Genomic DNA, 23666 nt, shown 5'->3' on the forward strand with positions numbered 1-23666 from the left:
GTTCTAGAAGACTATCCATGAATTTTGAAGGTATTTTGATTGGCATTCACAGATTTTGAAAAATTGGTACAGTTAGCAAGATAAAAGGCAATTTTTACAAAACTTTTTTTATGCCATTCGATCCGGTCTCTGTTAAGGATCAATAGTCTCTATGGAGCCAACTGAGGTACTCAAAATGTGAGAAATCGCAAAAAACTTTTTACCATACATTTTGTAGGGACATATTTAGTAATTAGTTATTCTAGAGTAAGGAAACTAACAAATTGACAACGTATTATGTATTTCAAAATAATAACAAAAAGCAAAATAACATAAAAAAATTATGATAGTAAGTGAATTCATTGCCGTCTTGGCGGATGCATCGATTCGCTCTCTTCTGCAAAGAGCAAGCGGCGGAAGCGGCTGAAATTTTACTCGGATGGATTCCATTGAAAATTGCTGCAAGTGCGACTTTCAATTCTTGAACACTGTTGTATTTTTTTATAAATTTCATTTAACTAATACATAATATGTTGTCAATTTGTTGTTAATGTTGTCATCTTCCTCTTATGAGCCTTTTGTTATTTCCTCATGTAGTTTGAGAAAAGCACTACACATGCCTCGGCGGGAATGAGGTTTACTGGACTCGTATTAGTATACTGGCGTTCGGCCTTGTAACTCATCCTCGTCTAGCAATCCCTAACTTCCCGGCTTCTGTAATAATGTGCTATTTATATATCTCCCGCAGGTGGATGATTATGGTCATACTTCATCATAACGATTTGATCACCGACCGTAAATGCAGCTGCTTTGCAACCAAAACTATGTCGACAGCAACGCCATCTGCGTTTATTACTTATAGTACTATAATCTTGTTTGGTGAATCTGTAGCCTTCGAATGAAAGAATGCGAGTGCCTCTGCTAGTTTTAAGAAACTCGTACGTTGGCGGAACTGTAAGACAATAATGTCTTATTATTAATTTCATATACAATTCTATGCTTTAAATTCACAGATCTGTACATTAGCAGAAATATCATTTTACGTAGTGAAGGAAATTCTGTATAACTATAAGTAATGGAATCTTGCAGTAAAGTGATTAATTATGGCTAATTAAATTTTTACTCATGACCTTTCTATACATATTCATATTCTTTAAAACTTCGATTTTCGTGTTATTTCGCAGTAGAGTTGCGAGCAGTTTAGGCTCAAGTTACATTACTGCGGAAAGGAACGGAAGTGGATTTTTTTAACGAAATTGTACATAGCATAATGAACTTTATGTCAATTGTGTATTGTACAAACTAAATACAATACGATAGCTGCGGGAATTCCCGACACTTTGCGACAATTCTCCAGAAGACGCGCGATAAATTTTTGGACTCGTATCTAGTTTGTACGTTACACAATTTATGTAAAGTTATGCTATGGTTAGAAACATTGACTCCCATTACGTTCCGCGGCAATGTAAATTGCGTGTTATTAGTGGGTATTTATACAAATTTTTCTGATGGATAAGGATACCTTTTATTGCGTTCTGATTTAAATTGTAGAGCCTGCATCACAGAATGTATGCCACACAGATTTCACGCCGAACCCACTGCCGCCACTGCCGGAAAACACACATCAACATCTCTAGTAGGTGGCCAGATTTATAAAATTCGGAGAGTCAAGTAGCGAAGTGTGAATGTTCGAAGAAAAAGTCACATTATTTTATTGAATATTATGAGTACGTAAAATGGCCTCTTGACAGACATGACAACGAAAAATTAAACGAAATAATGTATTAACAAATCTATTCATAATAAAACGTTTCAAGTTATGCTATACATATGTACCTAATCTATTAATATTAAATAAATGTCTAGTCATTTTACTCTTTTTCAAAGGCTTGGTTCCCGGCTGGAATTAGTGGGGATAACAATACCTTTTCAAATAATTGACACGAACGACACGAACAAGTGACATTTAGGAACTGAAGGTCCTCAGTTTCTGCTTTTCTCTTTGGGGAACAGGTTTGATAGAAATAATAATAATATAATTATTATAATAATAACTTTATTGAAAAGAAAGGTGAACAGAAAGAAAAACATTTGTTGCGAAATAATCACAACCTATTTTAAATTCGATTATAATATAGTCCAATATTTCCTATTTATATTAAAATTAATTAACTTATTAAAGGATACAAAGCTAAACTCATATTTTAACCAATTTTTACAGGAAACATATAACACACTGGAAGAAATATCAATAAATATATTGTTATATATCTCCCGCAGGTGGGTGATTATGGTCATACTTCATCATAACGACTTCATCACCCACAGTAAATGCAGCTGCTTTGCAACCCAAGCTATGTCGACAACAACGCCATCTGCGTTTATTATTGGATGTACTATAGTCTTTGGTGAATCTGTAGCCTTCCAACGAAAGTATGCTAGTGCCTCTGCTTGTTTTAAGAAACTCGTGCGTTGGCGGAACTGTAAGACAATAATGGCTTATTATTACTTTCAAATACAATTCTTTGTTTTATACTCATACATCCGTGACGTTAGCAGAAATATCGTTTTATTTAGTGAAGGAAATTCTGTTCGACTATAAGTAATGGAAGCTTGCAGTAAAGCGATCCATTTTGGCAAATTAAATTTTTAGGCATTGCCATTCTATACATATTATAGCGTTTACAACCAACTTCGCTTTTCATGTTATTTTGCGATACGGTTGCGAGCAGCTTTGACTCGATTTGCATTACTGCGGAATGGAACGGAAGCGATTTTTAAAACGAAATTTTACAGGGCATAATGAACTCTATGTCAATTGTGTATTGTACAAACTAAATACAATATTATAACCGCGGGAATTTACCAAATTACGCGACAATTCTCCCGAAGACGCGCGATCCGCTTTTTGGCACGTGTCTAGTTTCTACGTTACACAATTTACATAAAGTTTATCATGCTATGGTTAGAAGCATTCGCTCCCATTACATAACGCGGCAATGTAAATTGAGCCTTCTTAGTGGAAATTTACATTAATTTTTTTGATGTATAAGTACTTTTTATTGCGGTATCTGGTAGTATTGTAAAAATATAACCCAAACTTGCATTACATCGCACAATGAATGCCACGCTGTTTTCACGCCGAACCAACCGCCGCCACCGGCGGAAAACTCCCTACAACATCTCCAGAAAGTAGTCAGATTTATAAAATTTGAGACTCAAGTAGCAATGCTATGTAGGTGAATGTTAGAAGAAAGAGTCACATTATTTTATGAAATATCGTGTAAAACTGTAAAGTAAGACATGACGAAGAATGAAACTAAATAATGTAGTAACAAATTTATGTGTCGTAAACGTTTCACGATATGTAATCTATTAATATCAAATAATGTCTAGTATGATTATATATAATATAGTATAATTTTACCCTTTTTCAAAGGCATGGAATAATTCCTAACATAAATTTAGAAATTTAAGGTCCTCAGTTTCTACCTTCCTCATTGAGGGACAGGTTTGATAGGAATAAAAATAATACAATTATTATAATAATAACTTTATTGTAAAGAAAGTACAAGATATCATGGTTATTTACAGCAATTAAAAATTATACTTGTACAAACATTCGTCAATTACCAACCCATCGTAACCTATTATAAATTCGATTATAATTGTATTTGTGTGTTTGTGTGTGTGTGTGTGAATGCGCGTATGTATACGCGTGTGTGCGTGTGTGTGGTGTGTGTGTGTCCGTGTGTGTGCGTGTGTGTGTGCATGTGTGTGCGCGTGTGTGTGGGCGCGCGCGTTTTAAATGAGTTTGGGTCAAAAAGCTGTTTCAAATTTATTGTGTTAACTCATTACTGTGTAAGTTAAATGATTGACGTCATTTAACTCTACATTTGAACTAAATTTTAATTAAATATAGTATATAGTATGTTAGTCATATTTAATACAATCCACATATTTTTAAAAAACTTTACTTAAAATAACAAACAGTGATTTAGCGAACAGGACCAAAAATAAATAAATAAAAGCTAATTTCGTCGCCTTACTTTCTCAAACTCGTATCTTAATGCACAAAGCTACTGTAATGCAAAATACCGATTGTATATACAAATTTTGCAGGCTGACTTCACATCACATTTTCTTCATATTCACACACTGAGTTTTACCTATTCTTAAAGTACTGCATCCAAATTAACATCCTTAATAATAAATTAAAAATAAATAGAAAGTTTTAACATCTCCTGAATAATTATTCTTTATAAGATACTAGTTTGAGAAAGTAACGCATCGATTTGGAAATCAAAGACTTATTTTGCTATTAACAATTAAAAACTTATTTGGATATTTTATCCACAATTACGTTAACGAAATAAATGCCTCACACAGTGGATAAGTAACAAGAACTATATGATAAGCAAATTTTTACTATAGTATGTTCCAATCCATTTTGAACGAAAGGTAAACCAAACTGTTTAGTTAAAATTCTAAAGCAACCACTCAATAAATCAAACAAGTTACACTTCTAGGTAAATTTCGAAGAATTCGACTTGATATCTCATCACTTTTTCCAACAATGTTTATTTGAATAGCATCGTAAAATTGTATTTGAAAAATGGTAGTCCAAAAGTGAGGTTATTTTTCATCTATACTTGTATGACTTGCCAATGGTTGCATAGTGCTTTTCGAAAAAAACATTCGGTTCCATCAATTAAAGTATATGTAATCGATTATTAAATCGAATATTTTAATCGCAATCGACCGAGTATCTAAGTGTAAGGATTTGAAGGAGGATTTAAATTGAAATATTTAAATATGCTTATATAGGTTATGTAAGGAAAACCGCTAGTATGACTCAATTGAACAAATCGATTCATTCAATTAATTAATCGATTTGCAGTTGGCATTACAATTGGCCATCACTAAATCGTCTATGGTCGGGCCAGTGACTTGTTTGTTTACTTTTTGTTTAAAAAGGATTAAAACGAAGTATACATGCATGTCATATGGCTTGAATAGGATTTTTGTAATTTTTTGACTTGATACACATATTCAGATATATTTATCTATTTCTCGAACTGGGTGATTATGCTCCAAATCATGTGATATTATAAAATCGTGCATCGTAATTAATTTCGCTTTACAACTAAGCCGATTCATCGTAGAACAGACCCATCGGACTTTGTTGTTGTTCAATATTCTCGAATCCCTCTTTTGTCGGTATCTGTATCCGTTGAGTATAAGGATTCTGTTACCTTGACACGATACTGTATATCTTGGATTCAGACCTGTAAAGTAAAAATATTTTAGGTTAATTTTAAAATGAATCTGCTACAAGTCATCACAAGGCATCTTTGTTAAAAAAAATATGGTTTAGGGACTTACTTGGTACTTGGTGTAACGGGCTGGTGTCCGCAACTCGACGTCAAGGCGCCTATTTTGCGTGTGGATGGTTTAGGGACAATCAAATTCCCAAGTAAGTACAAACGGAGCATAAACAAAAAAGAAGGAATGGAAGGATAGAATGAGGCAGGAAGGAAGGTGTTCTATCCTCTGTTTTGTCTTTTAAATTTTAACCTAATAACCTTGGTCACTTGGAATTATAATAAATCTTCCATACGTGTGTAATGCAAAGTGCTTGACGATTTCTAATACAATTAATAATAATAATTATTATTTCGGTACTATAACCTATTTTATACCATATACTTAACTTTGTTTGTATCATTAGTTCTAAAGTTTACCGCTAGATGGCATTGCATAGAAAGATTTCTGAATCGAATGGTGACTACATTAGCACAATTTTGTTTATGTGGAGAATACCCAGAGCTCCAGGAGCTGAGTCCCTACTTGGGAACTGCTACCCGGACCTTCTGATATCGAAGTACGCTCATATTGGGTGAAACTTTATTGCTCATCACATAGAGTGAAAATCATCATCTTGGAACGGTTTTTTTGGAGTCGAGCACCTTCTTGGGCAACGTGCTCGGACCTTCTGCATATAGGGTGGAACTGTACGTTTGTGCCATACGGGGTGAAATTGCTATTGACTTCAAAATACACATTTTTATTCAATTTTCTTGAATTTGAATAAAATTTTCTTGATTTTGAAGAAAAGAAAAAAAATTGAGTTGATATTTCACATATCTACACCTCATAAGTCATAAATAAGTAAAAAACTTTATTAATTCAACAAATATTATTTAATCGTATAAAAATAATCAAGTTCATTTTTCAAATGTGTATACAATAAGATAGGTGCATAATTAAATTTTTTAATAATAATATATACATTACTTACGACTAAAAACAGATCGTTCTTTGATATTGAAAGCTTATAAAATACGTTACTAAATCTTGAATGCATTTATTTACTAGACTTATCGGTTCAACACTCCTGATGGAATTCTACATGAAATTTTTAACAGGCGCCTTATGACATTGACATTAACAGGCCATTTCTTATTTCACAAAATTGAAAGGGATCATAGAATGATACAAAATCATCAATATAAAACAACTTTTACTATGGAAATTCACTAAAATTCGAGGAAAAAAAACAACTGCTCCATATTACATAATATCATCGTTTATCGATGAAAATGTATCGAGCAGCTAAGTTTTTTCGATGGGAAAAATCGTCCCAAAAAATTATAATGAAATAAAAAAGTTCACCTTTACGTCTTTTTTATATATAAGCTTCTAGTAGCGTAATCTTCAAGGTCTCGGTAAAACCTGAAGGAGTATTAGCGTAGTAGGTAGAACCTTCCACTCAGAAGTTTGAATCAGAGTACTGGCATATATACTATACTAAAAATAATCTAGGACGATCTCTGTGACACTTCATAAAAATCCACAAAATATTACTTTGTAACAACGCGTACTTATTTACGTATTTCCTAAATTATTTTGATAAGCCACTCTTTTATATTAAGAGCGTTTGTTTAACTAAATACATTACGCTAAAGTAACAATAACACCAAATCAATGTTTTTGTTTGTTTTAAAAAATTCATTAATTTTTACGACAACCTGCAAAGGTTACTTCGTTACACTGTATTTGCTAGAGATGAGGGATATCGATAAAAAGTTTTCGATAATTTAATGAAAAATATCTACGCGATCGAATCAGAAATGAGGTGATTCGTAAAAGGACGAAAGTCACCGACATAGCTCAAAGGTTTAGCAAGTTGAAGTGGCAATGGGCAGGGTACATAGTTCGTAGGACTGACGGCCGTTGGGGCAGAAAGGTTCTCGAATGGAGACTACGAACCGGAAGGCGTTCAGTGGGACGGCCCCTTACTAGATGGACGGCGGGTGACAAATGGATGCGCGTCGCGTCCGATCAGCTAATCCGGAAATCTTAGGAGGAGGCCTATGTTCAGCAGTGGACGTCTTCCGGCTGATATGATGATGATGATGTTGATGATGACGAATGAAAATGTACAGTGTGTGTGTCCATTCTTAAAGTATGAATTTTAATCATAGGTTTTACATGTCTCGGTGTTATTACCTTTTAATGATATGATAAATGTTTTCAGAAATTTACTAAAATATCAATTGAAATTGCATTTGAATTATAGGTATGTGTTTTATGCCTTCAATATAATACAAAACAGTTCACATATCTACACGTCGTTCAGAATACGTCAGAAAAATAAAAGTATAAGAGAGAAACTTTGTTTCAAAAACATGAAATACACTGAAAATCTATCGACTTTACTTCGTCCCTATGATAAAAGTCAAATGAAGTTTCACAGGACATCCTAGTTTGTGTTTACTATAGTGAGTATTTTCGAATGATGTGCAGTTTATTAAGGACGTAGAAATGTACAGCATAAATTGTAAAATCGAAGATTTTAAATATCCTAATATGTTGAAACGCTTCGTTTAGTTAGTTAACAGATAGACCTTGAGCGTTATAGACAATGACCATTGAGTATATAACCAGAAATAGAGACGAAATGTCACTTCATTTGTTTGAAAACTATTCTGAAAAATCATTAACATTATACTCAAAGTTCCAGTTAAGAAGTTTCGTAAGAATAATTTGCTTCATGTTCCATTTAGTCGTACTAATTTTAGAATGAATAGTTATCTACCAAGATCTACAGCATCATTTAACCAACTCAATGACGACTATCGCATAGATCTTTTCTGTAACAGCGTTATGAATATAAAAACTGAATATAAAAGTGACTGATAAAGCGATTGTTGTGTTCTCATAGAGCACTTAGTTATTTATGGTATTGTTGTTTTCTTATTTTTATATGTGGAAGTTTTTAATTGGCATCTGATTATTTATATTTAAATCCATATTGTAAAAGTAGCTGTAAGCTCCCCTAAGATAATAAAAAAAAATACAGTAGCAACTGCGCTCCGATTGGCCAGCCCAAATTCGAAACAATTTACGGGTGTCGTCAATTATTTCACTTCAAATCGACCAGTTGTAACTTGAGCTTTACTATAATGGACGAAAATTGCAAAATTACATATTTAATATTTAATTACCGATGAACTCTTTGTCTCTACTAACTTAGCACATAAGATTATTGTTACTAACAAATATGGACTAAGTTGTCTGAAAAATAAATGAATTTGAATTTGAATTTGAATTTGATGAAATGTGATTCCGCTTGTTATGTAATTAGACGTTTTGCTGTTTTTCCCACACCACCGCATGGAACAGCCCCCATTGGTAGAGATATTATATTTATTACAATAAATGCAAAATATTTTTGGAATATACGGAGACGTAACACAGTTAAGTTGTTGGCGCTGTACTAGTTTCATAATTTGTGATTTCAGAGCCATGCCCATTTACCTGATGAGTTGCCTGGGATGGACGGCCATTATTTCGTCTATGTTTCTGGTTATATACTCGATGACAATGACTCTGTCAGTATACGTTTATGACTTCAAAATGGCAGTGTCCAAGAAAGTAACCACTTTAGCTAAAAACGCACTTTAGCAGTAATAGAGCACTTTGTGAAAGAGTTCGTCTAGGGAAGTACTGCCATCTTACCTATTTCCGGTTTTGAAAGTTAAGAAGGGCGACGGAGTACGTGGGACTTGTCAACTTATGTCGCGGTGTGACGGTAGCGGTGCCACTGCTCTTTGCGATTTAAAGGTCTAAATGGCACTGTAACTGCTATGGATGGGTGTATCGCTTACCACCAGATGCACGACTTCATCCCGTTCCTTGGTATCACAAAAAAAATCTAGTCTCTATCTCTATAACACAGAATGTACACATTTTAAAGTGCAATAAAAAACTACCAATAAAAATTTTGTGTCTATCTAAGAATTTATCACTATCATCGAAGCTTTCGTACATAAAAATATGATACCAACTTTTTAATAATCATAATAACTTTATTTCAAAAATGCACCCATAATTACAACAAAGACAAAAGTAATCACAAAACTAAAAGCGAAGAATTAAACATAATAAAAATTAATTAATAGACTCGGGTCTTACTTTCCGAAAATCTATGTCAATAAGAATGGAAGCAAATTAATTTGCTATTCCGCGTACCCAATGAAGATTAAATCGTGCAAAATAGCTGTGCTTGTATTGAATATTTTTTCATGCCGTTAATGAACGAGCGAGCTTTTTCTTCGAGCTTGTGTTATATAAGATTTTATTATTTTTTATGCGGAAGGATGGTAGGAAAATTAACTGCATGAAAAAAATATTCAATACAAGCGCAGATATTTTGCACGATTCAACCTTCACTGCGTACGCGGAATAGCAAATTAATTTATTTCTATTTTCAAATTTAAAATATGAAATCGAAAATCGTGAACTAAAAAATAAAATAAAAAAAATTTGAAACTCAAAATTTAAGTTTAAAAATTTATTTACTTTAAAAACTAAACAGAAAATAATAATAATATAGAAAAAACAAGATAACTTTACTCTTGTGTACTATGAACATAATAATTGAGAACCATTTCACATTAATCAGCTTCCTCATCATCACTAAAATGCTTAGGAGTATGAGTGTGTTCGTTGAAACATCTAACAATACGGTCTCCGACTGTAAAAACTTTGGCTTTACACTTAAAAGATACACGATTTGAGCATGTCCACCTCTGACGCTGTGTTGGATAGGTCCGTCTTTTGTCTTTGGTGAGGGTGAAATGGTAACCATCGAGGGACACCATCGGATTTCCATATTTAGATTTTATGATCTTCGCGACACCAAATTCTGTAACAAAAACAAAATAAACTTAGAAATTATCATAGTTAATTACTAATGCTTTATGTTATACTAAAATGTGTATAATGTTTTCGTAGTACGTATCTATAATTCATTGATAATATTAAAAAATGAGATCACAAATGAAGTTGCTATTTTTTTTTAATAAAACATAACACGTAAGCATGTGCTTAGTAAGTAAGTAGTAAGGAGGTAGCACGTAAAATGCGAAATAAGTAATAAATAATTACGCAATTGCCTAATTTACTATAGTTTATCTTTAACTTCAATTCAATTCTATATTAAATCCTCGACAGGACATGGTGATATAGTTGGATGTGGAGATTGGTCTGAATATATTATACAGGATTATTTTTAAAATACGGACAACCTCGCAGAACCATATGACTAACATCACAAACAACAACGTCTCTTCCGTGACTTTTTAAAAATCATAATAAATTTACCAAAAATAACCTTGTTCTACTCGTGGACTTTAATCTGTAATATATAATTTCATAAACCATATCAGAAAGGCGCTCTTTTTAGTTCCGAACCAAAATACTTCATTCTAAATGTTAAATTCAAGAATAGAAAGATATTTATTTAAAAATTAGGAATACAAATCTTTTTCTATTTCCATGTCTTTCAACCTAGTGTCTCTTTAACACAGAGTTTAACTTTTTTTAAATAATAAACTTTTAGTGACATTTTCTGTACACGTTTTTTTATAACATCAAGTGACGGGACGAACAAGTCGTGCGCGATGGTAAGCTACACGCCTGTCCATAACAGTTACAGTGCCACTCAGAGCTTTAAATTGCAAAGATCTGAAGGTCACTACCACTGCGCCCATCACCCTGAGACATAAGTTGACAACTCCGTGCCTGCAACTTCACCAGCACAAATGCGTGCCTGTAACTTCACCAGTACCCTTAACCTTCAAAACCGAAACACAGTAATACTAACATTACTGCTTGGCGGCAGAAACAGGTAAGGTAAGGTGGCAGTACTAGCCTGGACGACGTTATATATATATACACTGCTGCGACATTACTTCGCCATTACTTACCGCGACTTTTTCTCGATTACTAAATCGAGAAAAAGTCGCGGCGGCGTATGAAAATTGGTGCCCAACATAGAGTTGACAAACAGATATGCCAAGAATCTCCCACTAATAAGATGCTTCATTATACGAAACAGGTTTATGAGAATGGTTATTATATAATTTTACAATTTGGGTTCCTTCTGTTATTAATTTTGCTTTACACTTGTAAGAACCTCGAGTAGAACAGCTCCATCTTTGTATTCCACTCCAATCAGGTTTACTGCTATTGCCGCGAGTGAAATGATAACCGCCAACAGAGACCATTGGATTTCCTTTCTTTGATTTGATGATTTTCACCACATTAAATTCTGTAAAAAAAAATAATGAAGATATCGTTGATTGCAAGAAGTTTTTGACAGGTAATCAAAACAATATATATTTGAAGAAAAAAAATTTTTAATATTGATTAAACAACCAATAGATGAACAATTAATTTGATTGTTGATGTTTTAGACTAGTTTATTTCGTATGAACATTCCCTGTGTAACCCACCTTAGAAGGAAGTTTGAAGAAAATATACAATGAAATTGATTGTCCTTTTTCTGTTATAATACCAAGTGACAGGATGAATAAGTCGCGCGCCTGGTAGTAAGCGGCACGCTTGTCCATAACAGTTGCAATGCCGCCCAGAACATTAAATAGCAAAGATCTGAAGGGCATTGCCACTGCGCCCCTTACCATGAGACGTAAGTCAAGAAAAGTCCCATGTGCCATTTCACCAGTACTCTTGCTCCTCAAAACAGAAACGCGGCAATGGTCACATTACTGCTTGGCAGCAGCAACAAGTATGGCCGCGGCGTAAAACAATATCATTTAAAATAATTCATTTATGATGTGATTGATTCCATAGAATATTTTTGAGTGTTTCCACTCTCTCTACTATACATTTCCGCTTCTAAAAATATGGAGTGTAGCTGCATTTATACTTACGCAGTCTCCGTACAATCCAGACTTTTGTATAGTTATAATATTGTTCTTTTTTACATATTGTTTTTGTTTTCGTATTATTTGTATTGAATTTAATATAGGAAATATTCTCGGGTTCTAATTTAGTGCTTTTGATTGATGAATTAAAAAATATTTAGCACTTATTTCAGTAATATTTAAAAACTTTGATTGACGGCCATGTTCAAATTAGGAACGATGTCCATTTTGAGTTTCAGTGATTATAAACGTGAGAACAGATTTAAAAAATCAAAGACTAAACTAAGAAACAGCATCGTCATTGCGACTTAGTCTTTCGTCTCAGGGTGATGGGCGCAGTGGCAGTGCCCCTCAGATCTTTGCGTTTTAAAGCTCTGACTGGCACTGCAATTTGTATGGACGCTTCTCCATAACAGTTACGTGCGCCTGTGTAGTTTACCACCAGGCCCACGGCCTCTTCGTTCTTGGTATTACCTATAAAAAATGTGTAAAATATTGCATTGATTTTGCTTCGCGCGCAATAGTAACGTCGTCTGCGCAACAAGTATAACAAAAGTCAATGAATATGTTGATGTTTAACAGTAACAATAACATCATCAACTGTGTAGATAACCGCTTTGCAGCCTCTACAGAAATGACTGGAACACACCCATCGTTTTTTAAAATTATTAGTAGGCTCCTTCTTATAGTAGTAAGTGTATCCTTTGAAACGTATCATAGTGTTGCCCTTTTTTGACGTCACGAACGTTGCTGCAAATAAAAGAAAATGCATTAGGCACTGACGTTCATGCGTGAAACTTATTTGTACTATACTCAGTTGTGGCGCTAAATTAAATTATAAAAATTAGATTTAAGTTTCAAATATAAAATTTTTATTTATTGGAACGTTTATTATCACTGGGCGTAGACCTCCGCTATCCTTTTTTTTATATGCTACCAAGTGACGGTATGATAAGTCGTGCGCCTGACGGTAAACGACACGCCTGTCCATAACAGTTGCAGTGCCACTCAGAGCTTTAAACAAAAAATCTAGGAGGCACTGCCACTGCGCACGTCACCCTGAGACATAGGATGATAGGTATCATGTGCCTGTAATTTCACCATCCCGGACATGCCACTCGCCCCTGTCCGCAGCCAACCGCGGCCACGTTACTCCTGCCACCTGGGTGATGTCGTCCCTATAGCGCCGGCGGGGCCGTGCTCGACGCGTACTGTTCAGTCGTGTGTACCAATGGAGCACCCTTAAGCTCCATCTGTTATCAGTGATAGTAGATCTTGCTAGGTGTGCAGCCCATCACCATGCCAGCTACTTAAACCAATTATATCTGGCGTCGAATTGGGATTTCCCTATGTTGTATTACTAGAGGGTTACACTCCGGGGTATTACCCAGAGCACCCAGACAAAAAGCAATTCAGAAAAGTTATTTTCCCAAATTAATCCTACCTGAAATCAAACCCTTACCCAGCACCCATATATACTCAAGATATAGTCAACATGAAATGAAAATTAAAGTAAGTTTTTAAATTTATTGTTCGGTATCAAACATGTCACATAATTGATATAGAACATTATCACAATCTTTATAATAAAAACAACTAATTGGTAAAGAAGAAGTATAATATATATTTTTCTTTCTCAAAGCTTTGGTATAGTTATTTGGACCAAACAAACAAGTGTTAACAACTGTTAGAGACAGGAATCTCGACCAACCAGATCTTAGGATTCCAGGCCTCCCAACTAGGGCGTAGTTAATGCTACTTAGTTTGGTGGATGATTGTGGATATTATAACACATAACAATTTCATCACGTAATGTGTAAAGAGTTCCTCTGCAAGCTGTTTTCCATCTTTTAGTGCAAGCCCAGCGAAGTTTGTGATTCTCATCCTTGTTCCTTTTCTCCTTCAATCTCATAAAGGTGTAGCCGCCAATGAGAATCTGCCGGTTACCTTTTCGTGACCTTATTATTTGGACTGGAAGAATAAATACGTAAAGAACAAAATATTTACCAATAAATTTATAATGATACAAAGTATTCTGCAAAACAAACTATAGTCTCGGCTTTAAGATTTTTGTGGTTATTTATTAAATAATTGATACGGGTTACAAGGACCATCTGGACACAAGCCTTGACTATACAGCGTCCAATCGTTCTGAAATATTAGTAAAAGAACAAAAAAATCATATTTTATTAACTTGTAACTAGTGAAAATAAGCATCAGGTACGTTAAAAAAATACATAATTTTAATTGCTTCATGTTAGCGGGGTTATAAAAAAAAAAATTAATTAAAACTAGTTTATTTATTTATTTAAACACATATCTGATAACCGTGCATCAGTGGCGAAGGATTTACATAACACGGTTAGTTTGAATAAAGAAAAAAGAAATTTGTTTTCCGTCGCGTTTACGGCTTATTTTCTACATTGGTTTATATTTATTTAAACATTTTTCATAATTATCGTTAAAACCCTATAGTTAACATCCTATTTTTGAAATATTCTATATTATAGTTTCTTATGGTAATCTTATAATAATCTATCACAAACACGAATTTCTTTTCTCCGAATTTCATATTCCGAACACGGTTCGAGTGTTTTTTCATAAGTGCACGACTGTTTTGGTATAAATTTGTAACTCAAATAAATATCTTCATTAGACGTATCGTTTGTCCGAAAAACTATTATTACAAAATTATTTTTTTAGATAAAATGATATAGACATAGTAAAAGAATTCAAAACTACAATCCTTCGCCAAGGTCACTTCTTAGGTTAGGTTAGGTTATGAAAAAGTAGCCACAATTTTTTAAATAATAATCGGAGTTTATGAATAACCACTTTAACTTCATTTAAAATTTAACAAGCTTTCTTTAAATGAAATCCGAGGTGAATCAAAACATAAAACAAAAAATGTATACCTATTGGATACATTGTTTTCTATAAAAACAAAATATTCAATTAGGTACATTAGTCTAATGGAACGTTAAGGCAATGAGAATCAGGAAACGAGTAATCAACATTAAATGGTAATGAAAAATAGTCGTAACGTATTTTCGGACAAATGAAACAAAATCTGTTCAATAAATATAAAATATCTCCGGAAAAACAAGATTCTGTAGGTCGTATTCTAGAACTCTACTCGATGCTCTAGTCAGGATTGCACTGGAAACACAGGCACTGGAAATACGACCCTAATGGCAGGGACTTGAGTATGAGTTCGAGGGCTTTAAACCATACTCAAATCCTGACTTGAGCATTGAGTAGAGTTCTAGAATACGACCCTGTAAATCATATTTCTAGCATTTTACAGGTATTTTGCAATTCTAGCTTTTTATACGTCCTTTTCGATTCTTATGTTGTTTTCGTTCATGATTATGTTCATTGTTGAACGCAACAATCTTATCATCCGCAATATATAAGGTCGCTCTACAATACTTGTTCTGGGTACAACTCCATCTTGATTTTCCCGCTTTTTGGTTTCCTGGCTTCAAATAGAACGTGTTCTTATCTATTTTAATGTGTATGTTCCCCTTTTTAGTTTTTAATAATGTTACTGAAACAAAAATAAAGTAAGCTGTAATATCTAACCGAAGTAAGTTAAAGGGCCAAGGAAGTATTTAACATAAACGAAAGGCCAACTCAAAATAAACAAACAACTTTATTTTAATTCACTATCTATTTGTACAAAAATGAAAACTAAATAATTTATATTTCTTGTAATCAAGATTTTTTTATATAAAAAAATAAGTGCGCATTTAAACTCTATCTCACCTGGTGGATAGTGACTACGTATGAGGTCGACAACGGAAAAATGCCTAATCACTCTCGCCTTGAAAAAACCAAGTTGTAGTGTTGAGGAAATTTCACTCGCTTTTTTAGCTGTTCACCATATAAATGTGGAAGTGTAACGTTTCGTGCGAATTCTTAGTATATTCACAGTATAGGTGTGGAACCTCAGCCTACGTTTAGTCTCTCAATGGTGGAAAAGGGAATGTGGAAATAAATCATGCAATTCTATTGCACACTCTCCGCGATATTTTCTAAGGTTTTAATTTTCATAACACTGGAAGAAATCTCCGAGCAGAAATCTAAAACGTACAACACATTCTTTGAAGACGTGAAACTTCTAGAAACTTACGACAACAATGTCTATAGGACTATAGCCCAATACTGTAAGCTTCGTGTTATCATGGTAAACAAAATATTTGCCGCATTAGCATTGTGACAAATATACCTTATAATACTAGTAATTTATGTTGTACGGCTTTTCTTAACGCTACTGGCATTGCATCGTTGGCCGTCTAACAGCCTGACAGTTATTCGTCTGCGACGACTTGACCAGACTTGTCTAACAAAGACATCTTCTGCTTGGACCCTATTTTCTTTTAAATTTCCTATTTTCATAAACATTATTAAAGGTAAATAAAATATCGATGCCTTACTTCCTAAAATTGAAAAACTAGGTCTATATTAGTATAAAGTTAACTGTGGTATATTTTTCTAAAGCATATTACCATCGCCTTACTTTCTCAAACTCGTATCTTTAAGCAAAAAGTTACTGAAATGCCAAAAATGGTTTGTATATACAAATTTTGCAGGCTGATTGTACATCATATTTCCTTCATATTTACACTATTCTTAAAGTAATGCATCCAAATTAAGGTCCTTGATATGATATTTAAAATAAATAGAAAGTTTTACCATCTCCTGAATAATTACTCTTTATAAGATACGAGTTAGAGAAAGTAAGGCATTGATTGACCTATGACAAGATAGACTAACCAAATAAAAAATATTAATTTTTAACCGACTTCAAAAATGATCCAAAGTTGACTTGTGTCTACTAACGCGATTACTCCAACATTTGTGAACCAATGTCATCTTCTGAATAATCACTCTTTATAAGATACAAGACCTTATGAGGGAGATAGCAAAACTTTCCATTTATTTCAAGTTTCATAACAAGGGTGTTAATTTGGATGTTTCACTTTAAGAATAGGTAAAAAGCTAGTCTGTAAATATGATGTGAAATCACCTGCAAAATTCGTATATACAATCCATTTTTTGCACTTCAGTAACTTTGTGTTTTAAAGTGCGAGAAAGTAAGACGTCGATATAGACCACAGTGAAGGAAAATCCAAGGCCTCGTAGGTCAATGGACGACAATATCAAATAAATTTTATTTTATTAATCTAGTACCAATGCAATTATTTACTAGTATATCTTTCCCTTCGACTAAAATAGTTTGTTCTTTCTTCAGACAACACGAATTTTTATGTTGACCTAATTCTTTGACTACGACGCCATCTAGAGTGTGTATTGTGGCTTTACAAAACTTGTTTGTTGAGCACGCCCACCTTAACGTTTTCAAAAGTTGTCTGTGGTACCGATATCTGAAACCTTTGTAGATTATCATCGGGTTCCCCGTCCTGGTAGTTGAAAGGTGTACTGTAAAAAAAAAACAGTTCGGTTATTTCGTTCTTTTCTTTGTTTATGAGTCTGTTGCATTTGCTAATAACGCGAGTAGTAAGGCGTGGACAAAGTTTACGTAAAGTTGCGCCCCACTGGATAGCACGTATAAATATTCCATACATACTAAACGTATCTTTTAATATGCAGTTTTGTTAGTACATTTTAAAATCAAACACGCAGATGATAACTACATAGAAAACACACGTTTAGTATGGATAAGTGCTGATGCGTGTAGACAAGTGAAGTGCAACTTTAAAACGACCACAATACATTTTTTTAGCTTTGCTTGCTTGCTTTGCTTTGATGCTTTCTCAAATAATACAAAGTGTTTGTTAAATTTTTACAATACACGACTTATAAGCAAAAGCGATTATTGGCTACCGAGTATAATCGGTAGCATAGTGTAAATTATGACTTTTGGACTCCATTTAAAATAAGAACGTCGAAATTTTTACTTAAAATGCAATTTGTACCGTAGTCCTTTATTTCATAATTTTACGTACCTATCATATACAAATGTTTTGTATTTTTAGGGTAAATGTTATAGTAGATAAAAAAAACTCAATGAAAACTTTTCAATAAACAACATAGTTCATAAGGTCTGCGAGATTTATGGCTCGTACACATCAATACAATTTAAATACAATACAATAAAATTAATATAATAAAATTACAATTCGTCCAAGGAAGTACTGCCACCTTACCTGTTTCTGCCGACAAGTTCCGTTTGGAAGGCTAAGGTTGCTGCTGAAATTACAGGCGCTTGGGACTTGTCAACTTACGTCTCAGGGTGACGGGCGCAGTGGCAGCACCTCTCAGATCCATGCGATTTAAAGCTCTGAGTGGCACTGCAACTGTTATGGACAGGCGTGTAGTTTACCATCAGGCGCATGACTTGTTCGTCTCGTCACTTGTTATTATAAAAAAATCAATTTTTGGCGGATAGATGTCGCTTAACATCAAGAAACTGACAATTGTAGATATCAGTCCGGTTACATACTAATTAGTCATTAGTGTTTCAAATGAAATTTAAATAAATATGATTTTATTTCCATATTTAGACAGGCCTTTTTAATATTATGGTAATTACTTCTCGAAAATCGTAAAAAAGCGTGACCTATTCGTTCCGCATAATTATGTGCAAGAGCTGATTTTTTGTCATGGCAAATTTTATATACATTAATGAGTAGAATTTCCCATTAAAACCTCTCAGATCTTTAAGTGTCACCCAAAATATATAATATCGTCCATCTATAATTACTGAATAAAATTAATACGCAACTGAATAAAAATGAATTATTTACATAAAATCATAGAGCTCGACATTCTGGAACAAACTTTGTAAATAAATTTATTCCGTCGAATTTGTGGGTTCAAGCGAGACAGGGCAATATCTGCCATATACAGCATACATTTGTCTAACTAATACATCGCACAAAAGGTCCAGCCTAAATCTACAAGTTATATAAACACCTAATAATAAAAGTTCATTATAGCCTGGAGTAATACTAAACCTCTTCTATATAATTTCTAACGGTTTTATTGGGTACTTTTTTAAGTAGCGAAATCAAGAGCGTATTAAGATTGAGACTTTGGACTTGGATTGGAACAGTTTTTATCGCAAGTGACATAGAGTTGAATTTCTTTCTTATACGCATATAAAACGTGTATTTAATTAATTACCACAGGGTTAATACTTTGTTTTACTATTTAAAATGGTCCAATTATGACAAACAACAGTAGAGCACTTCGTGCTGTATTTTGTTTCTAGACGTTTTGTTATTTGTGTAGTTCATTTGTTGACATTTATTTGTATGTGTTGATGACTAAATATTATCCGTAAATCTAGCTAACTTACTATAATAAAATGTTAAGTATTATATTATTACATGCCTACGTAACTAACGTCTTACCTTTGTGATATCTAAACTGATCTAATAAATATTATTAATATAATTTTTTTTCTTCTAATATTTTTTCCATTCTATTTTCTTTCTCATGTCTGACGATGTCAGAAATGAATGTCGATCAGTGTACGTTCAGACATACACGCTCCAAAAAAATTAACCTACGATTCGTGTTAATCGTCGCTTTATTTAAAACCGGGACTTTTCCTTTGATCTGACAGCAAGCCTAAGTGCATGTTCACATGACGAGCGTTCAAATAGTAAAGCGTCAAATGACTTGATTGATATTCTGAAGTAATTAAAAAACTTGGGTTCATATAGTCTGAGTTTTAGGTACAAAGTTATGAAGTGACTTTCACTGAACTTGGATAATAAAATAGGATGGACCCAATATTACCGTCTCCTGTTGCGTTGCTGTCTCCGTCTTCGATATAAAATCCACAAAGACATAGCTGTTTCCACGTCCACCTTCGATTAATGCCAAACTTGCACTGAAACAGTGGCAACGCGCGCTCAACGCCCGAAAATTGCCCGCCATGTGTACACTATTCAAAAACTTAAAGCGCGTTGAACGCTAGTCATGTGAACATGCACTAACAGACAGTACAAACGGTAGGGGTTTTCTTTTCCGACATTTTCGAGTAGACTCCAGATATTTATAAAAGTCGTACGAGGATTCAAGCACATTTTTACAGCACGCGTACTTAGCATGGTTGACAATGCCGAATTTACACAGGTTGAACCGCATCGCACTCATCAGCACTTTACCGTACGCTTATCATAGAGCGAAAACAGGAGGCAATGTGCTTATATGTGCGATAGAATCGATCACTGAGTGTCCAGTGCTAATCTGAGTACCTACAGTGGCTTCGCATTGATGAAACTAGGGTTGCCAGATACTAACTTATTATACCCGCGACAATTCTACTAGGGTAAGGGAGACGGACCGTAGAAATTAATATGTGAATGTCGTTGTATATTTAAAATCATTTCATTTTTCATTCGCAATCAATATTTCGACACTCCTTCGCACGACTACGGCGCTACGTCTTGGGGCTTCTTTTATGAAAAGGACTCCAGTAAGTTTGTAAAAACTACTTCTAAGTGTTTAGAGCCCGGGATAGTAAAATCTAATTACTAGACACGGGACAAGATGGGAAATTCCGGAACAATCCCGGATTTCCCGGCCATTTGACAAGCGTAGTTGAAACCCTTATTGGCTCCTCTCAAAGTCGCAGAGGCCCGTTGTTCGTATCATGCGGCACAGGAATTACTTTATAGCATTATTTTATAGACATCTCGATATTCAACAGACGACTTATTGAACTAAGTTTGAAACTTTAGTTTGAACTAAGGTAGAATTTTAACTATTCACCTAGGTATTCGTCTTATATTAATGATTATGAGTATTGTTAAAATGTATGATATCTCGTTCAACACTGTAGATTCTTGCGAGGCATCCTTTAGAGTGATGGGTAGAGCACATCCAGCGCGTTTTAACTCCATGGACACTCTTCTGGAAGAACGTGTAAGCCCCTATTCGCAGCATGGGCTTGCCTCTTCTTGATTTCATGAAGAGAATTTCATCTGAGAATAAAAATAGACCGTTATTGTCCATTCTGGATACAATAATAATTGAGTTTTTGAAACATGTTATACATTAGGTATGTGTAAAAAGAGTACGATACATATAATTTAAAGTATAAAACGTTGCAAAAGTTTAAGATAACATATATTAATTGATAAACACTAGTGATTGTGACAATTGTTAATTTTAATGATGACACCATCTATAGTCTGCACACTGGCCTTGCAATTTCGACTGTTGTGTGTTGAACATTTCCACCTGATTTTTCCACATCCAAGAGTGTATTTTTCACAAAATCTATATTTTCCAATACATAATAACGTTTTTCCACTTCGTGATTCTGTGAACTCGAAATCTGAAAGTATATTTTAAACTTTTAGACACAATTAAATGTTTTGAAAAGCTTTTGAACATGTTTATCGTTAATACCCTTCTGAAATTGCGAAAAAACAATCAATTATTCCATACTAAATGATCAAACCTTGTAAACGCTTTTTTATTTGCCATTTCAGAGGGGTTCTCAAAGGATGTTTTTTTTATATTATTGGTTGGAATTATTCATTCGTCTTGCAACAATGAATGAATTAATAAATGAAACAATATTCTTTAATGCATATAAATTACGAATGCAATACAAAACAGTAATTTAAGTATAAAAATAATATATACGCATTGCCATGTAGCAATTACGCTTAGCAAAAAACCCTTAACAGAGACATCGTATACAACAAACTACTACGTTTCAAAGTCAGTGCACTCCGGTGTGGTGATCTGTGTTTTAGTGTACACATACTTACCATCACGCCTGTTTGTTGTTTCCCACTGCGGTAGAGTATACCACAGAAGAAAAAACAATGGAACTGACTTAAGCCTCGATTACTATCAGAATCGCTATCGCCAATGTGTTTGCTTAGTTTTCCAAAAAGGAAGCCACCATATTGCAAGGTTTACTTTCGTTTGTTGTAACAAAAAACTTATTACGACAAACAGAAAATTGAAAATGTATTAAACAGAAATAACGAAATAAATGTATTAGACTGAAATAAAAAAGACTTGACGATGATATGAAAGACCACTATAGATTACAGTTGCGACTATCATTTTTGCTAACAAAATAAGGCATTTATTTACGAGTTTCAAGGTTTTGCGCGAGATAATTGACACGACTTTAACGTACAAAGCAAAAGTGGCGGACTGTGCTCAAGTAAGTGTCACTTCGCGTACTGTTGGTACGCGTGTCACGCTCACTAAGCACTTCTGCTACTGTATTTTATTGTTCACTGGTGTAAACAATAAAAAAACTTTCCGAATTCTAAAAATTTGCCCAGTGGGAAAAAGGTTGTTTCTCCATTGACGACTTCTACAATTTTTACTAAATAATATTAATGTAGTTAGTTTTACGTGTTGGTTTAGGGTGATTGTATAAGTTCTTCTCCTGTATGAGTCTAGAATGTACCGGTTTAGCGGCTGTAAAGGTGCATTTAACGGTCTCTTGCTTCGTGGACGTAGACTCATGCTGATGAACTTGTAGTATTTTTAGAATTCACTGATTCTAGCTTTTACTTTAAAATATAATTACATTATACACATGTATTGAAAAATATCATTGGAAAAACAAATGAGAAATTCGAGACAGTCGAACTGAAGCTCTGTTATCGAATGTCATCGGGGACGCAGTTCCGACGCCTTTATCGCCTTAAAAATCACTTATTTTTAAACCACAGAACAGTCTGGAACATCCGAGGCAGTCACGTCATGGAATGTTACTTCGTAACGTCAATTCTTGGATATTCAGTAAGCGGGACGTAAAATAAGTTGTAAAAACCAATCACAACTGCGTATGGTGGACTTTCAATAGCAAAGACATGACGTATGGTTGTTTATGATTGTATAGATATGACATATTGTAACCTTATTATAGTTTTGTCACAGTCATGTCAATTTCTAATTATATTTGTATAAGTGCCAGTCAATAACATAGCTGAGGGTTTGGAAGGAATTGTTTAATTAAACACTGCATTTACTGTCTTACGAAGTTTAATTATATATGATGCTATTTCGTATTTGGAAGGGAAATGTAAATACAAACTAAGCACTCGTTAGAGAGAATCGTTGTGAACGGATATAGCCTCAGTGATATTTGAGCTACAGCTGCATGTATTTATATGTATAATAAAGCTTTGTAAACTGCATTACATTAAATAAACGATAAAAAAAAGTTTGACAGCGCATAAATTAAAAAAGCAACAAAGATAGCCAAGTAAGGAACTGTAATGTACAATTTTAATTGTATTTATTTGTAATTTATTCACGATCTCACTTATATTTCTTGAAAGCGGTAATAAATTTCGGTGCGACAATCGTTATTTGAATTTACCTAAATGTGCAGAATAGACAGATTGTGCAGAAGCCGTATTAGAGTAATAAGTATTTATCATGTGAATAAATATATGAAACTAGTGGAGTAATTTCACAAAAATAAATTCA

The 23666-nt window shown here is 33.9% G+C and overlaps 1 protein-coding gene across 5 annotated transcripts in view; it reads right to left on the reverse strand.

Moving 5' to 3' along the window:
- Window positions 1-23666, reverse strand: part of LOC113237741 (modifier of mdg4) — a 563531-nt gene that overhangs the window by 30123 nt on the left and 509742 nt on the right. The window contains exon 5 of one of the 5 annotated variants that reach the window (XM_026474352.1): window positions 15517-15765. The exons of 3 other annotated variants lie outside the window; for them this stretch is intronic. In XM_026474352.1, coding sequence (XP_026330137.1) covers window positions 15536-15765 — 230 coding nt within the window. In that variant the 3' untranslated portion in view covers window positions 15517-15535. Of the gene's footprint in view, window positions 1-15516; window positions 15766-20969; window positions 21179-23666 lie in introns of those variants that run through there. One more of the 5 variants, XM_026474368.1, reaches the window with a different exon arrangement.

The sequence above is a fragment of the Hyposmocoma kahamanoa genome, unplaced genomic scaffold (genome assembly GCF_003589595.1).
Source record: "Hyposmocoma kahamanoa isolate Upper Pololo Valley unplaced genomic scaffold, ASM358959v1 94, whole genome shotgun sequence".
In the NCBI taxonomy this organism is placed as follows: Eukaryota; Metazoa; Arthropoda; class Insecta; order Lepidoptera; family Cosmopterigidae; genus Hyposmocoma; species Hyposmocoma kahamanoa.